A 23,909-nucleotide genomic window follows, 5' to 3' on the forward strand; every position below is an offset into this window, starting at 1 on the left:
ATTATAGTAAATAAATGTAATATAATAATATATAATATAATAACAAAGTAATAATATATAATAATAATGTAAAATAAATATAATATAGTAAAATAAATATAATATAATAATATATAATATAATAGCAAAGTAATAATATAGAATAATAATGTAGTGAAATAAATATAATATAGTAAAATAAATATAATATAATAATATATAATATAATAACAAAGTAATAATATAGAATAATAATATAGTAAAATAAATATAATATAATAATATATAATGCAACAACAAAGTAATAATATATAATAATATAGTAAAATATAATATAATAATATATAATGTAACAACAAAGTAATAATATATAATATAGTAAAATATAATATAATAATATGTAATATAAGAACAAATAATATATAATAATATATTATAATATAATAATATATAATATAATAACACAGCAATAGCATATAATAATATTATAGTAAATAAATATACTATAATAATATACAATATATAATATAATAAGAAAGTAATAATATATAATAATATAGTAAAACAAATATAATAAGAAAGTAATAATATAGAATAATAATATAGTAAAATAAATGTAATATAATCATATATAATATAATAAGAAAGTAATAATATAGAATAATAATATAGTAAAATAAATATAACATAATTATATATTATATAATAACAAATAATATATAATAATAATATAGTAAAACAAATATAATATAATAAGAAAGTAATAATATATAATAATAATATAGTAAAACAAATATAATATAATAAGAAAGTAATAATATATAATAATAATATAGTAAAATAAATATAACATAATAATATATTATATAATAACAAATAATATATAATAATAATATAGTAAAACAAATATAATATAATAAGAAAGTAATAATATATAATAATAATATAGTAAAATAAATATAACATAATAATATATTATATAATAACAAATAATATATAATAATAATATAGTAAAACAAATATAATATAATAAGAAAATAATAATATATAATAATAATATAGTAAAATAAATATAACTTAATAATATATTATATAATAACAAAATAATCATATATAATAATACTAATACAGTAAAATATAACATATAATAATGCGCATAATACAATAATACATAATATAGCAATAATTGTATATGATGATAATAATATAATATCTAATGGTGGAGGGGAAAGGTGCCTGGTTGACCTCTGAGCATGCACAGAGTGCAAAGGAGCCTGCGAGAGACAACGCTGGATGGAGATGATGGTGGAGCGGAAGAAAACGAAATCGTGGGAGAAGGAGGAGAAGGAGGACAAGGGGAGCGGGAGGTGAATAAGGCCAATACCGCAAAGGAGGAGGCGGCACAAAAGCAGATCTGCTTCATGGTGCCGCCGAGGAAGTATCGGGTCGCCATCCATCCGGATCCAAGAGAGAGGAAAAGGGAGAACGAGGAAGGCCCGGAGGAGGAGGAAGGATGCTCGGCAATCGGATGCTGGGAAGAAACTGGTCCAGCAAAGATCGGGAAAGGAAAAGGATCGAGCCCAACAGTGGCCGCTAGTGGACAACGGAAAGATTGCAATGGCAAAGATTAGGAAAGAAAAGGATCGAGTCCAACAGTGGCCGCTAGTGGACAACGGAAAGATTGCAATGGCAAAGATTAGGAAAGAAAAGGATCGAGCCCAACAGTGGCCGCTAGTGGTCAATAGAAGAATTGCAATGGCAAAGGAGAAGATCCGGAAGAGAAAAAGATTGAGTCCAATAGTGGCCATTAGACATGTCCAAAAAATCGTTTTGAATCATATATCGGAATTATTTCGGATTGTTCTCGCTTTTTGATACGCATTAGACATGTCCAAAAAATCGTTTTGAATCGTATATCGGAATTATTTCGGATTGTTCTCGCTTTTTGATACGCATTAGACATGTCCAAAAAATCGTTTTGAATCGTATATCGGAATTATTTCGGATTGTTCTCGCTTTTTGAGACGCATTAGACATGTCCAAAAAATCGTTTTGAATCATATATCGGAATTATTTCGGATTGTTCTCGCTTTTTGAGACGCATTCCGAGTCATCGTCTCACAGCGCAACCAGCAATGGAATTCATAGACATGTCCAAAAAATCGTTTTGAATCGTATATCGGAATTATTTCGGATTGTTCTCGCTTTTTGAGACGCATTCCGAGACATCGTCTCACAGCGCAACCAGCAATGGAATTCATAGACATGTCCAAAAAATCGTTTTGAATCGTATATCGGAATTATTTCGGATTGTTCTCGCTTTTTGAGACGCATTCCGAGACATCGTCTCACAGCGCAACCAGCAATGTAATTCGTAGACATGTCCAAAAAATCGTTTTGAATCGTATATCGGAATTATTTCGGATTGTTCTCGCTTTTTGAGACGCATTCCGAGACATCGTCTCACAGCGCAACCAGCAATGTAATTCATAGACATGTCCAAAAAATCGTTTTGAATCGTATATTGGAATTATTTCGGATTGTTCTCGCTTTTTGAGACGCATTCCGAGACATCGTCTCACAGCGCAACCAGCAATGTCATTCAAACCATTGTTGGCCCATTCTCTAATTGTCTCTTAATGTTTCATTAATTCCCCCCCCCCTCCAGAAAAATTAAATATATTTTAAAAAATATTAAAAAAAATTTTTTTTTGTTTCCACAACCTACCTTGAATGGGAGCTTAGCGCAGCCTAACATGGCTGCCGCTCCCCGGCCAATCAGAAGCCTCCACGATGGACGCAAAGGTGGGGGCTAACGTCCTCTGCATCCACATGGAAGATTGCCATACAAGCCCGGTGTGTAGCGATTGCGCATGCGCGTCCCCCATTTTAGAAACATTTAGAATCATTACGAATTTTCGGAAATATCCGAAATTTTTGGGTGAAAAAAATCGGAAATACTTTCTATATCGAAGCGCCAGCGCCCCCTACTTTAGAAACGAGAATTGAAACATTTTTTTCATCGATCGGACATGCCTAGTGGCCACTAGTGGTCAATGGGCGAATTGCAATGGCAAAGATCAGGAAAGAAAAGGATGGAGTCCAACAGTGGCCACTAGTGGACAATAGAAGAATTGCAATGGCAAAGGAGAAGATCAGGAAGAGAAAAAGATTGAGTCCAGTAGTGGCCACTAGTGGACAATGGGCGAATTGCAATGACTTCCATGCTATTATTATTATTACTATTATTATTATATTATTAATATTTCATTATTATGTCATTATTATTTTATTATCATTATTAATCTAACGTTTTATTATATTTTATATTCATATATTTTTTATTCTTTTATTATATATTATTATATATTTTAATATTTTATTATTATATTATTTTATATTATTATTATATTCTATAGCAATATATATTTTATTTTATTCTTTTATTATACTTTATTATTATATATCAATAAAATTTATTATGTTATTATATTATATTATTTTTATTATTTTAAAATTTTATTATATTTCATAACTATTACATATTGCATTTCCTTCATTATTCTTTATTATTTTATATTATTAAATATTTTTATTTTGTTATTATTTTAATATTTTATTATATTCTTGTTATTTTTAATTATTTTAATTATTTTAATATTATTCTTTATAATAATATTATATAATATTCTTTTATTCTTATACATTATTATATATATTTATTTTATCATTATTTTAATATTTTCTTATTATTTTAATATTATTTTAGTATTTTAAATACATATTATTATTACTACTACTATCATTGATGTGCCCAGCTTTGAGCCAAAAGGAGAGATGGGTAATAAATAAAATGTATTATTATTTTTATTATTTTAATATTATATTTTATAATAATATTATATAATATTCTTTTATTCTTATACATTATTATTATATTTTTTATTTAATATTATTTTAGTATTTTATTATTAGTATTATTTATATTATTTAGTATTATTATTATTATTATTATTATTATTGATGTGCCCAGCTTTGAGCCAAAAGGAGAGATGGGTAATAAATACAATTTTATTTATTTCGTGTCAAAAGCATTGCATAACAGCATTGGATGAATGGATGAATAAATACAATGTAATATTATTATTATTATTATTGACTCACATCGGCCTTCTTGAAGCGGGCCTTCAGGCTCTTCATTTCTGGCTTCCTGCAATGAACAAATAATAATAAAATAGTCAGCGATGGCATTGTGAACACTTTCAGGTACATTGACGACTTCATCCTCACCGCAGAATTAATGCAGCTTGGTATCACTTTCAGCCCAAGAGAATCAAGAATGTTATTTTCCCCTTACAGAACCCGTGAAGATAAAAAATATTCCACTTACGATCTCCTAGGCGCCAATGTGCAATATCGAGCACTGAAAAGTTGTAGGCGGTGAGAGGTATGTTAAATGTAAATGGCATAAATACCTGTTAAAAGAGAGAATAGAACGAAAGAACATCTGTGCAACGAGAAACGCACCTCCCAGCAAAGGGAATCGAGTTACCTGCACACAGGTAAAGTTACCTTTACGACAGACAAGGATCTCCAATTCGCCCCGTTACCTTTTGTCTCCTGAATGGCCATGTTCCAGCAGCATTCTCTCCTGACGTTTGGCCTGCATCAGTGGCTAATGACATCCTCAGAAGTTTGTTGACAGTGAGTCAGGTAGAGTGTGTGTATATATATATATATATATATATATATATATATCTCCCAGGGGTCCCGACCCCCGGGTTGAGAACCACCAACATAGAGGTAGCGGGGCTGTTACTGCCTGGAGGCACCCTCTGTTTGGGAAGTGTTGATTGGCCCTTGGTTGTTTGTTGTCTGGACCAGGCAAACAACCACCATGTCAGACCATGTAAAAATCCAATGCATATAATAATAATGTATAATAATACTAATACAATATAATAATATTAATAATAATATATATCATAATAATAATAATAATAATATAATATATAATAATATTTTAATATAATACTAATATACCAAATATAATACTACTGATATATATATATATATATATATATATATATATATATATATATATGATTATCTGCGTATAGAAATATATATTTGGGCCAGAAATAAATAAGTGTCTTTCCCTGTAAGCACGATCAAGTATGGTGGCCAACTAATATTTTAATATAATAATACTAATATATCGAATATAATACTAATATATATATATATATATATATATATATATATATTTGGGACGGAAAAATATGCAAATTTCCCTGTGGCCACAAGCAAGAATGATTCTTCCGCCAACTAATATTTTAATATAATAATAATAATAATTTAATAATAATAAAACATAATAATAATAATATATCAAATATAGTACTGCTGATATAATATATAATGATATATATATATATATATATATATATATATATATATATATATATTTGGGGCAGAAAAAATATGCATATTTTCCGGTGGTCACGATCAAGAATGGCTGATTCTTCTTCTGCCAAATAATATTTTAATATAATAATAATAATAATAATAATAATAATAATAATAATAATAATAAAATATAATAATAATAATATATCAAATATAGTACTGCTGATATAATATATAATGATTATCTATATATATATATTTGGGGCAGAAAAAATATACATATTTCCCTGTGGCCACGATCAAGAATGGCTGACTCTTCTTCCGCCAAATAATATTTTAATATAATAATACTTATATATCAAATATAATACTACTGAGATATATATATATATATATATATATATATATATATATATATAATGATTATCTGTGTATAGATATATATATATTCAGGCCAGAAAAAATATGCGTATTTCCCTGTCACCACGACTGAGAATGTACAACGATTCCACCGCCAACAACAAAGATGGAGGCTCGACTTTTGCCATTTTTTTCCCAGGTTGCCCTAAACAAAGATGGCGGCACGCATATTCGTCTTATATAAGAAAAGAGGAAGGGGAGGAGCCTCTTGGCCAGGAACAAAGATGGTGCCTGAAGCTTCCTCGAGCCAATAGGCATTCGCCAAAAGGATTTGATCCTAGAGCTTTACTAGGTTTGGCCAACAGGTGGCGCTGTTGGACAACAGTTGACTTGGCTTATATATATATATATATATATGTGTGTGTGTGTGTGTATTATAATAGCATATTATTATATATTACATGCAATATTACTAATAATATTGCAGTCTAGTGGTCTAGTACAATATAGTAATATATAATGCTTATATTGTGCTATGCTAATAATATAATATCTTGCATGTACATATAACTTGTAAGATTATATATATATTCTGTAATGGATTTAGGGTTTTGCTTTTCGTACGGGAGAATCCAGATCTCTTCTGGACAATAATAATAATGCATTGCTGTGAGTTTTCCGGGCTGTATGGACATACTCCAGCAGCATTCGCTCTCGTCGTTTCGCCTGCACGTGTGGCTGATCTTCAGAGGTTCTGTTGGAGGTGAGGCAAGTGGAGTGTATGTGTGTGTGTAAATATATATATATATATATATATATATATATATATACCGCGGGCTGTACGTTGTATGTATGTCTATGTGTTAAATGTTTTGATACGGCCAATGGGCTAATCAATAAAACGTGATTTGATTTTATATATATATATATATATGGGGTTTATATTAACTCCGGTTGCTCCTGACACGAAAAAAAGAAAAAAAAAACACGGGGTGGGAGAAAGATAGAGGTAGCGGGGCTGTTACTGCCTGGAGGCACCCTCTATTTGGGAGGTGTTCACTGGTACTTGATTGATTGTTGTCTGGAGTTTTGTTCCTTATTTAATTGTCTGGAGTGTTGTTCCTTATTTAATGTCTTAATTCTGGGATTTTTTTTGTTCATTTTCAATAGTTTCCAACTTTCCGTTGAATTTATTCAGTGTCTTCTCTGTGTCGTCCAACACGAAATTCACATAATTCCGGCCACGAACGCCTTCGACAACACAACAATCACAAGAATAACAATGGAAGCATGTTCTATGTTGTGTCCGATGCAATTGGAATTTCTCTTCCGATCTGAAACGCCGTTGTGAAAACGCAAAATCGCAGATAAGTATAAATGCTATTGAGTGGACTCAGTGACGACTAAATGAAAGATTCTTCCCTTTTTTTTGGGCTCACATCTCGACAGATTCTCCTGGTCGAAATAAGAAACAAAGAGGCCGCACGACAGTTGAAAGCATAGCTTATTTAATTTTTTAATACATTTTTTTCTCCGTTTTTTTCCACTTTTCTTCTTAAATTTTTTTCTTCTTTTTTTTTCTTTCTTTTTTTTTAAATTGTCCTTTCAGGTTTTGTTTTTTTGTTTATTTATTTATCGTAATGTACTTTTGCATAGGGGGTGGGAGAAAAAAAGAAAATTAACAAGAAGGAAAAAAAGAAAGAAAGAAAAAACCTGGAAGTCGGTACATCAAAAAAAGGTCGGCGCAGCAGCGAAACGGGATGCGTACAAAGGCGAAGAGGTTGAAATATTGCGTTGGCAACCAAGGAAAAGCAAGACGGTTCTTAGGTTTAGTTTTCAGGAAATTTACCAATCGCCTGGTTGAAATGGGAAGACCGGTATCAGAAAACAAGCTTTTTTTTCTACGTTCGATTTAATCAGAACGAACTCATTTTTTTAGGGGTCATTTTTTGAGTAGAATTTTGGGGGAAATACTGATCCAATTGACCCTGTAGAATTAATGCAGTTCTGATACTTGGAATCCGGGGATTTGTAGTTTCGCTGAGAAAGAGCCCCGTCAAAATACAAATCCCAGCGGTCATTGAAATGAATTCGACAGCACAGGTGCGAAATTGTTTGTGTATCCGGGGACTCCGAACCGAAGTTCCGCGGAACGACATTTTGAGAAAAAGGAAATGAAATTTTGGACAGACGATATATAAAAATAGTGGCTCAAGAAGAGGGGACCACAGCGGTGAGAGATAAAAAATATTTATAAGCATAAAAATAACAGTAGATGCCTAAAGTTAATGAATAGTAGGTTGTATTGGATAATATGTGCCTGCGGTTAAACAAACGGCGTATAACTAATGTATTGAATTAGGAGAAATTTTAAAATGATTTTTTTTAAAAAAAATGAAAAATGAAAAATGAAAAAAATGAAAAATGATAAATGAAAAAAAATGAAAAATGAAAAATGAAAAAAAGAGAAAGAGAGAGAAAATGTGAGTCGAAACCGGTTCAAGATCATAATAAGGACATCTTTCATTGCCTTTCCCCCCTAAAGTTCGAACCGACTTGCCGTTCCTTGTTGCCGCAACGTGTGTCTTGTGTCAAAACGGAGCGTAGTAAGCGAAGCGGCGAGACAGAGGATAAACAACTATGGTTATAAAAAAAATATTGCCGGTAAAAATATAAACGACCAAAGCGCATATTTTGGAAGGGGGTGGGATATGTGAGTGACGTGGAAGAAGAGGCGGAAATCCGAAAGAAAACAAAGGAAGGAGAGGCGGGTTTGCGACGGAACGAGAAACAACGCCGCCCAATGTAAGTTGTCAAAAGCGTTGTCGGTCTCTAATTTTTCGCCTCGACTCTTCGCCACGGAACAACGAAATGGAAAAACGGTGTCAGAGGAAGGCAAACGCCATCCCCGATGGGAAACAAAACATACCCGACGACGTTGCCGGGAGAAAAAGGGTTGCCAATGGACTACATCTCCCAGCATTTCCTCACATTTGGATCAGTCGGTCGAAACCCATCATTTGTTTGCCATCTGATTGGAATCCCTTTTATCATGATTATCACGATTCCTTCAATGGACGTGGGATGATTCCACTTTAATCGCCGTGGCGATGTCCCCAAAGGAATGCTGGGATTTGTAGTGTATTGACAATCCTAGTGCCTCTCCAAACTACAAGTCCCTGGAGTCCACAGGCTAACACAAAATCCAAATATTTATGTAGAGTGCAATGGACACAAGGGTACTCGGTTGTTACATCAACTCTCCTCAATGTCTCTTCGAGACTCTTACTTAGAGGCTGAGAGATTATTATTATTATTATTATTATTATTACGTCTCTTCAGGTCAACCTGGATTTTCTGAACGATTCGGAAGGAGATTCGCGTTGCCTTCCTCTGAGGCTGAGAGAGTGTGGCCTGCCCGGTGGGTTTGCATAGCGAAGGATTCGGACTCGGGTTTCTTCGACTACAATCCAACCCCGGATATACATACATACATACAATTGAGCTTCACCGACCAATGCTAGCATTGTAATCTGTGTCCACGTATATACAATTCACTATGAGAGACGGATGAACGGGAAAACGAGCAACCCGGAACACTGATTCGGGGAAATTTTTTTTTTTTTTTTTGCATCTCATCTGCTACATAGTTTTTTAAAAGGTGGGATCCGGATTTCCTCCAATCTGGCTTTTTTTCGGGAGCCGGAAATTGCAAGTTTCCCCGTAATATCTATATCCGTACAAAAATAATCATCGTACGCGGATGGCGACGTGGGAAGAAAAACACGGCGGAGGTGGAACGCGCTGACGACGGGAAAAAAAAGGGAAACGCAAAACGCGGCGGAAAAAAAAAATTCGTTAGGCACAGCTTCAGTTATATTTTTGGTATTTCATGTATTCCGTGACTGGCTTTCGCTTTCGTTTCGGGTGTACGCGCAATTGTTCTCCTCGTTCGGATTATTTCGTAATAATATCAATAGGTAATGGAACTACGAGTTTATGCTGCCAGCAGTTTTATGGTCTCGTAAATTAAGGTACCAAAATTTCTACTCGATGGATGCAACTGTCTTTCAGGCTGCTTAGATCAACAGCGAGCTAGGCTATTAAATGGTCGGGAGCTCAATCCGACCTGGGTGGTAAATTAGTTAAATTAGCCTCCCCTCATAAAGTGGATTTTCTACTTGACAGATGCGACAGTCTTTCCGGTTGCTTAGGTCAACAGCGAGCTAGGCTATTAAACAGTCGTGAGCTGGGCTTCGAATCCAGTAGTGATTTATTGCAGCTGGCTACTAACTAGCTGTGCCAAAGCCCGGCCCATTATCTGACATTAGTTTTTTGCGTCAGCCTTGTTGCCACTGCGTGGAATTTTGCCACTAAATAAAATGTGTTCTATTGTTTCTACTTCCTCTCCCTCACAGGGGCATAGTCTTGTTGTGCTGTCTGCCCATTCGGGGTGAGACAGGCGGGATATAAGTACTGTAAGTAGAGTAGAGTCTCACTTATCCATCATAAACTGGCAGGCAGAATGACGGATAAGCAAAACTGATGGAAATAGGGTGAGTGCTCGCTCACCCACCCTCCCTCCCTCACTCACTTACTAGACCAGGTCCTGGCAACGGCAACGACAGCACCGGGACCAGGCGAGGTGAGTGAGCGAGTGAGAGAATGAGCAAGGGAGGGCCTTTGCCGCTCTCCTTCACTCGCCTGCCCTCTGTCCCTCGGCTCCTTCGTCACGCCGGGTCCAGCAGCACCAGGGCCCAGCCTGGCGAAGGAGTGAGTGAGCGAGCCTGCCCTCCGTCCCTCACTCACTCACCCAGCTGGGTTCCGGCAGCACTAGGACCCGGCGGGGTGAGTGAGTGAGAGAGCGAGGAGGGAAGGACATTTGCCTCAGATATTACGGAGTCTCGGATAAGCGGAACTCGGATAAGTGGGACTCTACTGTAAGTTGTGCGGGAAAAGACCTACGATGCAGAAGAGATCCAAAATGGAGGGTAAGTTGTCATGATCTCCAGTCTTTGACATCTCCAGTAGGCTGACAAAGAACAGATGCCAGCCATAAAACGGGCCAGCCATAAAACTTCAATGACCCTCTAGTATGCAACAGCCCCTATATAAGTGGGCCAAGAGAAGGTTCTGGTATTCGGTACAAAAAAAATCTGTTGGAATCTACCAGCGTGTCTTGGTGCTTTTTCAGTGGAAGACTGACCCACAGCACAATTGGAAGAAGAGGATCCGACAGTAAGTTGTGCGGGAAAAGAACTACGATGCAGAAGAGATCCAAAACAGAGGAGAACAATTTGCGGCACACACTGAAACCATCGAAGCCTTTCCCGCCCCCCTATCTCTATAAAAAAAAACCCTCCCATCATCCCTTGCTTCAGATCCTTATGATTTCGCGACTCAACCCCCCGCCCCGCGTCCGACCCCGCATTGCAACCTGCCCCATTCCCTCCCATGCAACCATCCATAATGCTGATTAATATTTTAGTCTCCTTTTTCTTTTTTAAAAAATGGCAATCCACTCCCCACCCCGTGCCTCCCCGTGTTTCCTTCCTCTCCCCCTCCGTCCCCCTCCCCAGACACGCGTCAAATAATAAGAGTAGTAAGAATAATATCCATGCAGCAACACCTGTGCAGTGATGTCATTAGAGTTAATAATACGCATTTTCGTAGAAGGCAAGGCACATTATGTGGTATAAAACTTTATCCCCGCCCCGCCCCGCCCACCCTCACCGTCCACCCCAAATATCATTTTTCTCGTGCAAATTAGAAAAAAAATTATGAACGTCGGGGATTTTTTTTTCTCTCCTTCTTGTTCCTTAAGAAGGGAGGGGAACGGGGAGGAGAGCGCTTAAATGTCGATTTGCCATGCACATTCTCAGCCAGCTGATTGGTTGAGCTCGGTCACGTGAGTTCCTGTTTCAAAGCACCATGCATTCGAGAGTTTCGTAAAAGGGGGAAATCGTGGTTTTTTTTTCTCGTCGTCCATTTCGCTCCGACGTCCGCTTCCTCTCCATCGGTTACAAAAAAATATAGAAATTTGGGGTCATGTCTGTCTCGCTTTTTTTTTCGTAAGGAAGAGTCCATGTTGGAAATATATATTTATATATACATAAATTTATGTATGTGTATATATATATATATATATATATATTCTCTCTCCTGCCTGCGACGGGTTGAACCCGGCATCGACGTTTCTCACCGTCAAGGTGCTAAGGTGTAAACAAGTACCGCTGGAAACTATTCCCCCCAATTGACCCCAAATGATGCCCAATCTGAGGCGGGGGCTTGGGTTGTCTAGCAAAAGTCTATTTTTTTCTATTAAAAAGGAAGTGCACCCCCTCTTGGCCCCGGCGGGAGGGAGCGGGAGGGTGTTTTGCATATGCAAACGCAAGCCCCGGAACGACTTTCCAGGCTGTGGATTCGGGGCAGCGTCACGGAGTTTGAGAAGGACGAGGCGGAGGAGGATGGGCTTCTACACAGTCCGGGAAGTAGCCAGAAGGATCTAGAACAAATGGAGGAGGTTCCACCTGAGAGAAGGTTCTGGGACCGCTTTTGAGTCCCAATTCGCCGCCGAAGGAGGACTTGACGTCGCCGGAGAGGACTCGCTTTCTGAAAACTCGGCGGTTGGGTGATGCTACAAAGGCCGATGTCACATCAGACCATCACTAACTTGCTCTTCCGTTCCAAAAAACGTCCAGAATGAGATCTCCAAGTTGGACAATTTCAAGATCTTGGGATGTCTTGACTTCTTCCCCTGGCTCGTCAGGAACGTACAACCACCGCTAACTTGCTCTTCCGTCCCAAAAAACGTCCAGAATGAGATCTCCAAGTTGGACAATTTCAAGATCTTGGGAAGCCTTGACTTCTTTTCCTGACTCGTCAAATGGATTTGGAAGCTCTTCTGACCATTTCATGGTCAACCTTGGAGAAGGTTTTCTGACCGTTTCATGGTCGACCTCAGAGAAGCTCTCTCGACTGTTTCATGGTTGACCTCAGAGTAGAAGCTCTCTTGAACATTTCATGGTTGACCTTTGAGAAGAAGCTCTCTTGACTGTTTCATGGTCAACCTCAGAGAAGAAGCTCTCTCGACTGTTTCATGGTCGACCTCGGAGTAGAAGCTCTCAAACATTTCATGGTCGACCTCTGAGTAGAAGCTCTCTTGACCGTTTCATGGTCGACCTCGAAGTAGAAGCTCTCGAACATTTCATGGTCGACCTCGGAGTAGAAGCTCTCTTAACCATTTCATGGTTAACCTCAGAGAAGAAGCTGTCTCAATTGTTTCATGGTTGACCTCAGATGGCTTTTCAACCACTTGGACAACATTTTGTGGCTTCTCCATCCTGCCAAAGGATCCTGGGAATTGCTCGAAGGAGGCGAGAAGTTCCTAAAGATGCTACAAAACCACGAGACGCCCCTGTGAGGAAGAGAACATCTTGACGCAAGTCTGGCTTGCAATGTGGAGGCTCCGTGGCCGATAAATATCTTCACTCAACTTGGTGCAACCACGACAGCTCACTCTCTTGAGGGACAAACGTTGAATTGCTTTCCCTCATGACATTCTGCCACTTCTTCATCTCCGATGGTTTTACGGGCAGACGAGTAATCCATTTAGGCGACCTTCGTGAGGATTCGGATAGATTGGCACCGGGGTGGAAGAAACATCTGGAAGATCACAAAACGGAGAGGAAAGTGGATCCAAATTTGTCATGACCGGACTTTGGACCATCGGGATGGCGGGAGACTCGATCCGTGGCATCGGTAAAGCTTTGGTGTTTGCTTGGAAGGAAGAAAGGAAGGTGGGGAGTTTACACCCAAGTGTTGGGTGGCAACGAGAACTGTTCTTCAGCCCGCCCCTCCGATCACCACAATCCCCAGCCGGCGAGAAGGACCAGAGCGTTAAATTGTAGGCACTTGAACCAGTCCAGAATGGCTTATCCGGGGCTTGCGGGCGGGCAGGTCGGAGGTCAACGGGAGGAGGAGAGTCCAAAGGGGAGGGGGAACTACAGAAGGAGGCATCGCCCCCCAGATCCGAACCAAACTCTGGTCTGGGGAGACTTCCACTCATCTCTCAACACTGTTCCATTTCTACAATGTCCCATCCGGGTCGCCAAATTTTATCTTAAAAATAATAACTCGTTTGGGAGACAACCTTTGTCGGTCCCACCGCCCTCCTTCCCCTCGTTCAAAGTGCATTTTCTACGAACAAAAACAACAACATGTGCAATCCATAAATCCAACATCCTCATCACTTCTGTTCATTTGGGAAGCGGAAGGGAAGCGGATGGGCCCAACTACGATTGAGACCGTCTCCAGTCTCCTTCCCCGTCCCAATCGGAAGACGCCAACTTCACGACAAAAGCTAGGCAGATATTCCTCAACTTCTCGTACGAACGGGACCAGACACATCCCGACCCCTGAAGTGCAATTCACCTCCCGTTTCCCGCGAGGAGGCCGAAGCCAATAAAGAAGTGCTACCATCCCCAAAATACAACCTCACCGCCCCGAAGGCCCGCCTCGTTCCCCGTCTCCCACAACGCCGGGTCCCGCATTGCACAAACCGTAAATTGCATCCATCCGTTTCGACCCTTTGCCCTCCCCCCCAAAAAACCACCCCAAAGATTGCATCATTCGAGCCCACAAAAGGAAAAACGGGGGATATCAAAAGGAAGCCGAGAAGTCCAGTGTCGTCTCGGCAAACCTCCGACGAGAACGCAAAGCAGGGAAACGGGGAAAGGAGGCAGCGGATCTTGTCCGAGAAAGTGCTGAAGGTGGGTTTCAAATCCCGCTTTCATTTTTTTTTTCGGACCGGGATTTAGTTTTCCTCGCTCTGCGTCAGTTTCAACTCTTCCGGCCTTTCGTCGACAGACCGACAGACTAAGTCTGCTTTCGAGAGAGTGTAGAAAATCAGCAAGGGCCAGGGAAATATTTTCTCTCTTTCTCTCTCTCTCTTTCGTTCTTTCTTTTTTTCCAACCGGGGAAACTTTTGCATATACATCCCTTTCGAGAAAGCGACGGACGAGAAAGCAGGATCCCGCTTGGTCCGGAAGAAGGGAAGAAAGAGAGCGATCCCGGTTCTCCTCGGAAAGGTGCGTAGTGTCGAAACTAAAAATAAAAATAAAAATAGAAGACAACTCCCATCCAACAGCTGCCTTTTTTCGGGGTGTCGCTCGTCGTCGACGGGAAGGATGTCGGGTCGAGAGATCAGACGGATATATCGGATTCTGTAAGTCCGGGCCTTCTCCCCTCCTTCGATCCTCCGTTAAAAGTCTAGCTCGCTCGCCCTCTCAATCCTTCTCGTGTTGCGATGCCGCCAGAGTTTGGGCTAAGGGTGGGAGGGCCGCGCCGTTCTCCTCGGAGGAAGCCCAAAGCCCGCGAGGGGAGGAAAGGAAGATGGCGGTGAAGGTGGAAGCCGTGGTTAACCTAGATACCAGGACTGCGGGGAACAAGGGACGAGAAAAGGACAATGAGAAAGGCGTCAGTAGGAAACATCCCAATCCGGCAGGAACTCCATTCTATGTATGTTCATTTACTCTTATATGTAGACGATAGACATGTCCAAAAAATAGTTTTGAATCGTATATCGGAATTATTTCGGATTGTTCTTGCTTTTTGATACGCATTCCGAGACATTGTCTCACAGCGCAACCAGCAATGTCATTCGAACCATTGTTGGCCCATTCTCTAATTGTCTCTTAATGTTTCGTTAATTTCCCCCCCCAAAAAATTTTTAAAATATATTTTAAAAAATATTTTTAAAAAATTGTTTCTGCAACCTACCTTGAATGGGAGCTTAGCGCAGCCTAACATGGCTGCCGCTCCACGGCCAATCAGAAGCTTCCACGATGGACGCTTCCACGATTTCCTCCCATCATTATTATTATTATTATTATTATTATTATTATTATTATTATTATTATTGCAAAGACTGGATGGCCCCTGGATTTCCTCCCATTACTATTATTATTATTATTGCAAAGGCTGGATGGCCCCTGTAGTTGCTCCTATTATTATTATTATTATTACTATTATTATTATTGCAAAGGCTCTCTTATTCTTCTTATTATTATTATTCTTATTATTATTGCAAAGACTGGATGGCCCCTGTAGTTGCTCCTATTATTATTATTATTATTATTATTATTATTATTATTGCGAAGGCTGGATGGCACCTGGGGTTGCTGCTATTCTCCTCCTCCTCCTCCTCCTCCTCCTCCTCCTCCTCTTCCTCCTTATTATTATTATTATTGCAAAGGCTGGATGGCCCCTGTAGTTGCTCCTATTATTATTATTATTATTACTACTATTATTATTGCAAAGGCTCTCTTATTCTTATTATTATTATTATTATTATTGCAAAGACTGGATGGCCCCTGTAGTTGCTCCTATTATTATTATTATTATTATTATTATTATTATTATTATTGCGAAGGCTGGATGGCCCCTGGGGTTGCTGCTATTCTTCTCCTCCTCCTCCTCCTCCTCCTCTTCCTCCTTATTATTATTATTATTGCAAAGGCTGGATGACTCATGGGTTTGCACCTATTATTATTATTATTATTATTATTATTATTATTATTATTATTATTATTATTTAATGTATTTGGGGGGTGAGACCGAATGGCCTTTGGGGCTCCCTCTGTGGTTCCCTATTCGTCGTTCTGCCTTTTGTTATGTGCAGGTGGCCCCGCTCCCCCTCCCTCCCGCTTAGCAGTCTGCACGCCACCCCGACGGACGGAGGGGGAGATTGCACGATAATTCCTGCATGTTGCAGACTCAGCACTTCCGCGCCGCCCGCCACGGAGCCAGGCTTCCGCATGCGGCATTCTTGGCACCTGGGCCAGCCAGCGCTGCATCCATCCCTCCTTCCCTTTCCTCCGCCCTCCCTGCAATCGCTCTTGAAAATGCAGACCGCAGAACGGAGGAGGAGGTAGCGGCCAGAGCATCCTTCCAGGACCATCCTCCTGGAAGCCTAGAGACAGAAGTGACCCCCTTTGGTCCTAAGGGAAGACAATGAGTCCTAGAGACAGAAGTGACCCCCTTTGGTTCTAAAAGAAATTAAGTCCTAGAATCAGAAGTGACCCCCTTTGATTCTAAGGGAAAACATTGAGTCCTAGAGTCAGAAGTGACCCCCTTTGGTCCTAAGCGAAGACATTGAGTCCTAGAGTCAGAAGTGACCCCCTTTGGTTCTAAGAGAAGAAATTGAGTCCTAGAGTCAGAAGTGACCCCCTTTGGTCCTAAAAGAAGAAATTGAGTCCTAGAGTCAGAAGTGACCCCCTTTGGTCCTAAGCAAAGACACTGAGTCCTAGAGTCGGAAGTGACCCCCTTTGGTTCTAAAAGAAGAAATTGAGTCCTAGAGTCAGAAGTGACCCCCTTTGGTCCTAAGCGAAGACACTGAGTCCTAGAGTCGGAAGTGACCCCCTTTGGTTCTAAAAGAAGAAATTGAGTCCTAGAGTCAGAAGTGACCCCCTTTGGTCCTAAGCGAAGACATTGAGTCCTAGAGTCGGAAGTGACCCCCTTTGATTCTAAGGGAAAACATTGAGTCCTAGAGTCAGAAGTGACCCCCTTTGGTTCTAAAAGAAGACACTGAGTCCTAGAGTCAGAAGTGACCCCCTTTGGTTCTAAAAGAAGAAATTGAGTCCTAGAGTCAGAAGTGACCCCCTTTGGTCCTAAGCGAAGACACTGAGTCCTAGAGTCAGAAGTGACCCCCTTTGGTCCTAAGCGAAGACATTGAGTCCTAGAGTCGGAAGTGACCCCCTTTGATTCTAAGGGAAAACATTGAGTCCTAGAGTCAGAAGTGACCCCCTTTGGTTCTAAAAGAAGACACTGAGTCCTAGAGTCAGAAGTGACCCCCTTTGGTCCTAAGCGAAGACATTGAGTCCTAGAGTCAGAAGTGACCCCCTTTGGTCCTAAGCGAAGACACTGAGTCCTAGAGTCAGAAGTGACCCCCTTTGGTCCTAAGCGAAGACACTGAGTCCTAGAGTCAGAAGTGACCCCCTTTGGTTCTAAAAGAAGACACTGAGTCCTAGAGTCAGAAGTGACCCCCTTTGGTCCTAAGCGAAGACACTGAGTCCTAGAGTCAGAAGTGACCCCCTTTGGTCCTAAGCAAAGACACTGAGTCCTAGAGTCGGAAGTGACCCCCTTTGGTTCTAAAAGAAGAAATTGAGTCCTAGAGTCAGAAGTGACCCCCTTTGGTCCTAAGCGAAGACACTGAGTCCTAGAGTCAGAAGTGACCCCCTTTGGTCCTAAGCAAAGACACTGAGTCCTAGAGTCGGAAGTGACCCCCTTTGGTTCTAAAAGAAGAAATTGAGTCCTAGAGTCAGAAGTGACCCCCTTTGGTCCTAAGCGAAGACACTGAGTCCTAGAGTCAGAAGTGACCCCCTTTGGTCCTAAGCGAAGACACTGAGTCCTAGAGTCAGAAGTGACCCCCTTTGGTCCTAAGCGAAGACACTGAGTCCTAGAGTCGGAAGTGACCCCCTTTGGTCCTAAGCGAAGACATTGAGTCCTAGAGTCAGAAGTGACCCCCTTTGATTCTAAGGGAAGACACTGAGTCCTAGAGTCAGAAGTGACCCCCTTTGGTCCTAAGCGAAGACACTGAGTCCTAGAGTCAGAAGTGACCCCCTTTGGTTCTAAGAGAAGAAATTGAGTCCTAGAGTCAGAAGTGACCCCCTTCGCTATAAGGGATACTTCCAGTCCTAGAGTCGGGAAGGACCCTCAAAGGCCACCCAGTCCAACCCCATTCACCCATAGTAGGAGATGGTGGCAGGGTAATAATAATAATAATAATAATTATACGAACCCTCCCGACAGATGGCCATCTGGCCTCCAGGGAATACATTGGTTTCTGGGTCCGGCCCAAGGACTCACTCACCTGTGCCTGATAGATGCTGCCCGGATCCCGTGGTCCGAGTCCCACGAAGCGGTTTGCAGGGGGGGTGCCTGGGGCGGAGTAGGCTGGGGTGGAGAAGAAAAGAAAGAAAGAAAAAGAAAAATACCATAAACGGAAAGAAAAATATCACCACTTTCCTTCTTTTGCTTATTTCTCTATCATATCTATCTATCTCAGTCGTGTCTATCATCTCCAGGGCTGGGTGGCCCTCTGTCTTGAGGGCTTGAATGTTGTCTTGCTGTATTACAGGGGGTTGGACTGGACAGCCCTTGGGGTCTGATCCGACTCTAAGATTCAAGGAGATAACAATATATATATATATATATTAGACATGTCCAAAAAATCGTTTTGAATCGTATATCGGAATTATTTCCGATTGTTCTCGCTTTTTAATACGCATTCCAAGACATTGTCTCACAGCGCAACCAGCAATGTCATGCGAACCATTGTTGGCCCATTCTCTAATTGTCTCTTAATGTTTTGTTAATTCCCCCCCCCCCAAAAATTTTTAAAATATATTTTAAAAAATATTTTAAAATTTTTTTTGTTTCTGCAACCTACCTTGCATGGGAGCTTAGCGCAGCCTAACATGGCTGCCGCTCCCCGGCCAATCAGAAGCTTCCACGATGGACGCAAAGGTGGGGGCTAACGTCCTCTGCGTCCACATGGAAGATTGCCATACAAGCCCGGTGCGTAGCGATTGCGCATGCGCGTCCGCCATTTTAGAAACAGTTAGAATCATTACAAATTTTCGGAAATATCCGAAATTTTTGGGTGAAAAAATCGGAAATACTTTCTATATCGAAGCGCCAGCGCCCCCTACTTTAGAAACGAGAATTGAAACATTTTTTTCATTGATCGGACATGCCATATATATATATATATATATATACACACATACATATACATATATATAATATCTATGGCTGGATGACCCTCTGTCAGGAGGGATCGGGTGGTGTCTTCATTTCCTGGCAGAAGAACCCTTGTGGGGTCACTTCCCCCAAATCTAAGATTCTACAAGATACTATATATATATATATATATATATATATATATTCTATATTTTAAAAGTGAATGTTTGTATGTGGCAGCTTTCTGATTGGCCGCCACTTTCACAGGCCACTGTGACCGCCAGGAATCACTGACATGGACCAAACTTGGCACGCTTAACCCCCATGATGCACTTTACGGCCTGGTGCCGTTGGCGGGATGATGGCCCATTGGTGATGGGATTTGTAGTACTTTCAATTGCTACGACTCCCGGAGGCCACTGCGATGCCCACCCGGGCACCGCCGGGTCCCCAAGCTAGTATTCTATATATCTCAATCATTATCTATCATATCTGTAGCTGGATGGCCCTCTGTCGGGAGGGATCGGATGGTGTCTTCCTTTCCTGTCAGAAGGGACTTGAACTAGAGAGCCCTTGGGGTCTTCTCCAACGTTAAGATTCAACAAGATAGCTTATATATACATATATCCATGGCTGGGCGGGGCCGTCGTGCTTACTGGGAGAGGTGGGCGAGGTGGTCCCTCCCTCGGAGGTCGTGGTGGCGGATTTGGCGTCGGGCGAGATGGCCAAGCGGGGCGGCGGCGCCAACATCTGGGTGGAAAGGTAGTGCCCGGGGACCTTCACTTGGCCGCCTCCGTTGAGCTAGAAAGACAAGGCAGAGCAAGACGTCAGCACGACCCGCGGAGGAGACCCGACAGCCCAGTTCCGGGGTCCGTGCCTGGCGAGAATACTCCGATCGGAACAATGATCCAAGTCAACGCTCCAATGAAAAGAGGTTGCTCTATGGGTTCTGCAAGCTTTGCTCAAGACCAGGGGGCTCGCCAAACAACTCCCAGTGTTATTGGGCTCCGTTGATACACACCGGCGGTCCGTAAACATTGTCCGGACGGGTATCCGGAGTGACCCAGATCATTGTCCAGATGGACATCCGGAGAGACTCGGATCATTGTCCGGACGGGCATCCGGAGTGACCCAGATCATTGTCCGGACGGGCATCAGGAGAGACTCGGATCATTGTCCAGATGGACATCCGGAGTGACCCAGATCATTGTCCGGACAGGCATCCGGAGTGACCCAGATCATTGTCCGGACGGGCATCCGGAGAGACCCAGATCATTGTCCAGATGGACATCCGGAGAGACTCGGATCATTGTCCGGACAGGTATCCGGAGTGACCCAGATCATTGTCCGGACGGGCATCCGGAGAGACTCGGATCATTGTCCAGATGGACATCCGGAGTGACCCAGATCATTGTCCGGACGGGCATCCGGAGAGACTTGGATCATTGTCCAGATGGACATCCGGAGTGACCCAGATCATTGTCCGGACGGGCATCCGGAGAGACCCAGATCATTGTCCAGATGGACATCCAGAGAGACTCGGATCATTGTCCGGACGGGTATCCGGAGTGACCCAGATCATTGTCCGGACGGGCATCCGGAGAGACTCGGATCATTGCACAACAGTCCGAATGTGCAGTTCATGGCTTTTCTATATTATTATTATTATTATTATTATTACTATTATTATTATTTTATTGTCAAAGGAATCACCCCAATTATTACTTTCATTGTTGTTGTTGTTGTATTGTCAAAGGAATCACCCCAATTATTATTATTATTACTATTACTGTTATTGTATTGTATCCCCAGCTCAGAACTTCAGTTGCCAAACTATTACCGAAGACGTGCACAACTCCAAAGGCGCAAAAACAAGATTCTGGATTCGGAATATTACGAGCAAGAAACGGGATCACGGAGCATCAGATCAGAGGAAGCCTTTGATGGGAACCCCCGCCAGGAAGGGGAGCGGTGGGGCAAGCTGTGCATCAAACACACAACCCGTGTTCGCAGCGTGGTTCTGACCACGTGGAGCGAGGGTCGATGAGGAGGCGCCCGGGGGGGGGGCAACCACGGCCGGGGATCAAAGCAGTCCGAAGGCTCCCGGCGGCCACTCGTGGTTGCTTCGCTTGCACTCTTATCCAACCTCAGCTCTGCAGATTCGGCAAAACTCAATTCGTTTCCATACTGGGTTTTCCTAACGTTTCACCTGCATATGTGGATGGCATATTCCGAAGTTCTCTTGGGAGTGAGGCAACTGGGTTCGTGTCCATACCTGGGACACATTGAATCTGTCCTGGGTTTTAATCCAACCTCCAAGGAGGTCGGACACAGATAATGAATTGCTGTGAGTTTTCCTAATGTTTCGCCTGCATATGTGGCTGGCATATTCTGAAGTTCTCTTGGGAGTGAGACAATTGGGTTCGTGTCCATACCTGGCACACGGTGAATCCACTCTGGCTTTTAATCCGACCTCCAAGGAGGTCGGACACTGAGATAATGGGCTGATGTGAGTTTTCCTGGCGTTTCACCTGCATCTGTGGATGACATCTTCCAAAGTTTTGGTGGAAGTGAGACAACTGGGTTCGTGTCCATACCTAGGACATGGTGAATCCGCCTGGGCTTTGAATCCAGCCTCCAAGGAGGTCGGACACTGAGATAATGAATTGCTGTGAGTTTTCCTAATGCTTCGCCTGCATATGTGGCTGGCATATTCCGAAGTTCTCTTGGGAGTGAGACCACTGGGTTCGTGTCCATACCTGGGACATAGTGGATCTGCCCTGGCTTTTATTCCAATCAGGCATTGAGATAATGGGTTTCTGTGAGTTTTCCTGGCGTTTCACCTGCATCTGTGGATGGCATCTCTAGAGGTTCTCTTGGGAGTGAGACAATTGGGTTCGTGTCCATACCTGGCACACGGTGAATCCACTCTGGCTTTTAATCCAACCTCCAAGGAGGTCGGACACTGAGATAATGGGCTGATGTGAGTTTTCCTGGCGTTTCACCTGCATCTGTGGATGACATCTTCCAAAGTTCTGGTGGAAGTGAGACAACTGGGTTCGTGTCTATACCTAGGACATGGTGAATCCGCCTGGGCTTTGAATCCAGCCTCCAAGGAGGTCGGACACTGAGATAATGAATTGCTGTGAGTTTTCCTAATGTTTTGCCTGCATATGTGGCTGGCATATTCCGAAGTTCTCTTGGGAGTGAGACCACTGGGTTCGTGTCCATACCTGGGACATAGTGGATCTGCCCTGGCTTTTATTCCAATCAGGCATTGAGATAATGGGTTTCTGTGAGTTTTCCTGGCGTTTCACCTGCATCTGTGGATGGCATCTCTAGAGGTTCTCTTGGGAGTGAGACAATTGGGTTCGTGTCCATACCTGGCACACGGTGAATCCACTCTGGCTTTTAATCCAACCTCCAAGGAGGTCGGACACTGAGATAATGGGCTGATGTGAGTTTTCCTGGCGTTTCACCTGCATCTGTGGATGACATCTTCCAAAGTTCTGGTGGAAGTGAGACAACTGGGTTCGTGTCCATACCTAGGACATGGTGAATCCGCCTGGGCTTTGAATCCAGCCTCCAAGGAGGTCGGACACTGAGATAATGAATTGCTGTGAGTTTTCCTAATGTTTTGCCTGCATATGTGGCTGGCATATTCCGAAGTTCTCTTGGGAGTGAGACAACTGGGTTCGTGTCCATACCTGGACACAGTGAATCCGCCTGGGCTTTGAATCCAGCCTCCAAGGAGGTCAGACACTGAGATAATGGGTTGCTGTGAGTTTTCCTGGCGTTCCGCTTGCATATGTGGATGACATCTTCGGAAGTTCTATTGGGAGTGAGGCAAGTGGAGTGTATAATGTCCATGGTGGGAAAAAGAACCCTTGTCGGCTCAAAGCAAGTGTGAATAGCATGCATAAGCATTAAGGCTTCCTTACCGGTCCCGGCTGTTGATTGGACGGGTCACAGGCCAACGAGACGAGGTCTTTCAGGGGGTCCTGGGGGTTCAGATGCGGCGGGTACCGTATGGCTGTGTGCGGGAAGTAGGCGGAGGCCGTCTGGGGGAGGATGGAGGTGGTGGGAAAGTGCAGCGCGGAGGAAGGGTGGGGGCTTCGGGCGATACCTACAAGGGGGCGAGAGAGCACCGGGTCAGGCGAAGAGAACCCCTTGGACCCCAGTGTCCGGCCATTCCTCCACTCATTCCCAAACCTCAATGCTTTAGTATAGGCGGTTCTGACGGTATGTTCAATCACACTACACCGTTATAGTGCTATAGTTCCAGTTTAACTACCAGGGGGGCATTCTATAGGGTTCTGGGGTGTGTTATTTTCAAGAATTGACCATCCTTAATCCCCAAAATTCCAGTACTCTATAGGTTGTCGCTACGGCAGCTAAAGCGGAATAATAGCAGTATA

The 23,909-nt window shown here is 42.0% G+C and overlaps 2 protein-coding genes across 6 annotated transcripts in view; both read right to left on the reverse strand.

The window, feature by feature from the left end:
* The window catches only part of ankrd24 (ankyrin repeat domain 24), a 33,532-nt gene extending 31,971 nt beyond the window's left edge, over positions 1-1,561 (reverse strand). For both annotated transcript variants that reach the window (XM_062959539.1, XM_062959538.1), the window contains exon 1: positions 1,364-1,561. In XM_062959539.1, the coding sequence (XP_062815609.1) occupies positions 1,364-1,432 (69 nt within the window). In that variant the 5' untranslated portion in view covers positions 1,433-1,561. The remainder of the gene's footprint in view (positions 1-1,363) is intronic.
* Positions 1,562-7,234: 5,673 nt separating this feature from the next.
* The window catches only part of nfic (nuclear factor I C), a 62,599-nt gene continuing 45,924 nt past the window's right edge, over positions 7,235-23,909 (reverse strand). For all 4 annotated transcript variants that reach the window (XM_062960114.1, XM_062960113.1, XM_062960112.1 and 1 more), the window contains 4 exons: positions 23,433-23,617; positions 20,148-20,292; positions 18,620-18,702; positions 7,235-15,184 (listed from right to left, as the gene is read on the reverse strand). In XM_062960114.1, the coding sequence (XP_062816184.1) occupies positions 15,167-15,184; positions 18,620-18,702; positions 20,148-20,292; positions 23,433-23,617 (431 nt within the window). In that variant the 3' untranslated portion in view covers positions 7,235-15,166. The remainder of the gene's footprint in view (positions 15,185-18,619; positions 18,703-20,147; positions 20,293-23,432; positions 23,618-23,909) is intronic.

The sequence above is a fragment of the Anolis carolinensis genome, unplaced genomic scaffold, assembly GCF_035594765.1.
Source record: "Anolis carolinensis isolate JA03-04 unplaced genomic scaffold, rAnoCar3.1.pri scaffold_7, whole genome shotgun sequence".
Lineage (NCBI taxonomy): Eukaryota > Metazoa > Chordata > Lepidosauria > Squamata > Dactyloidae > Anolis > Anolis carolinensis.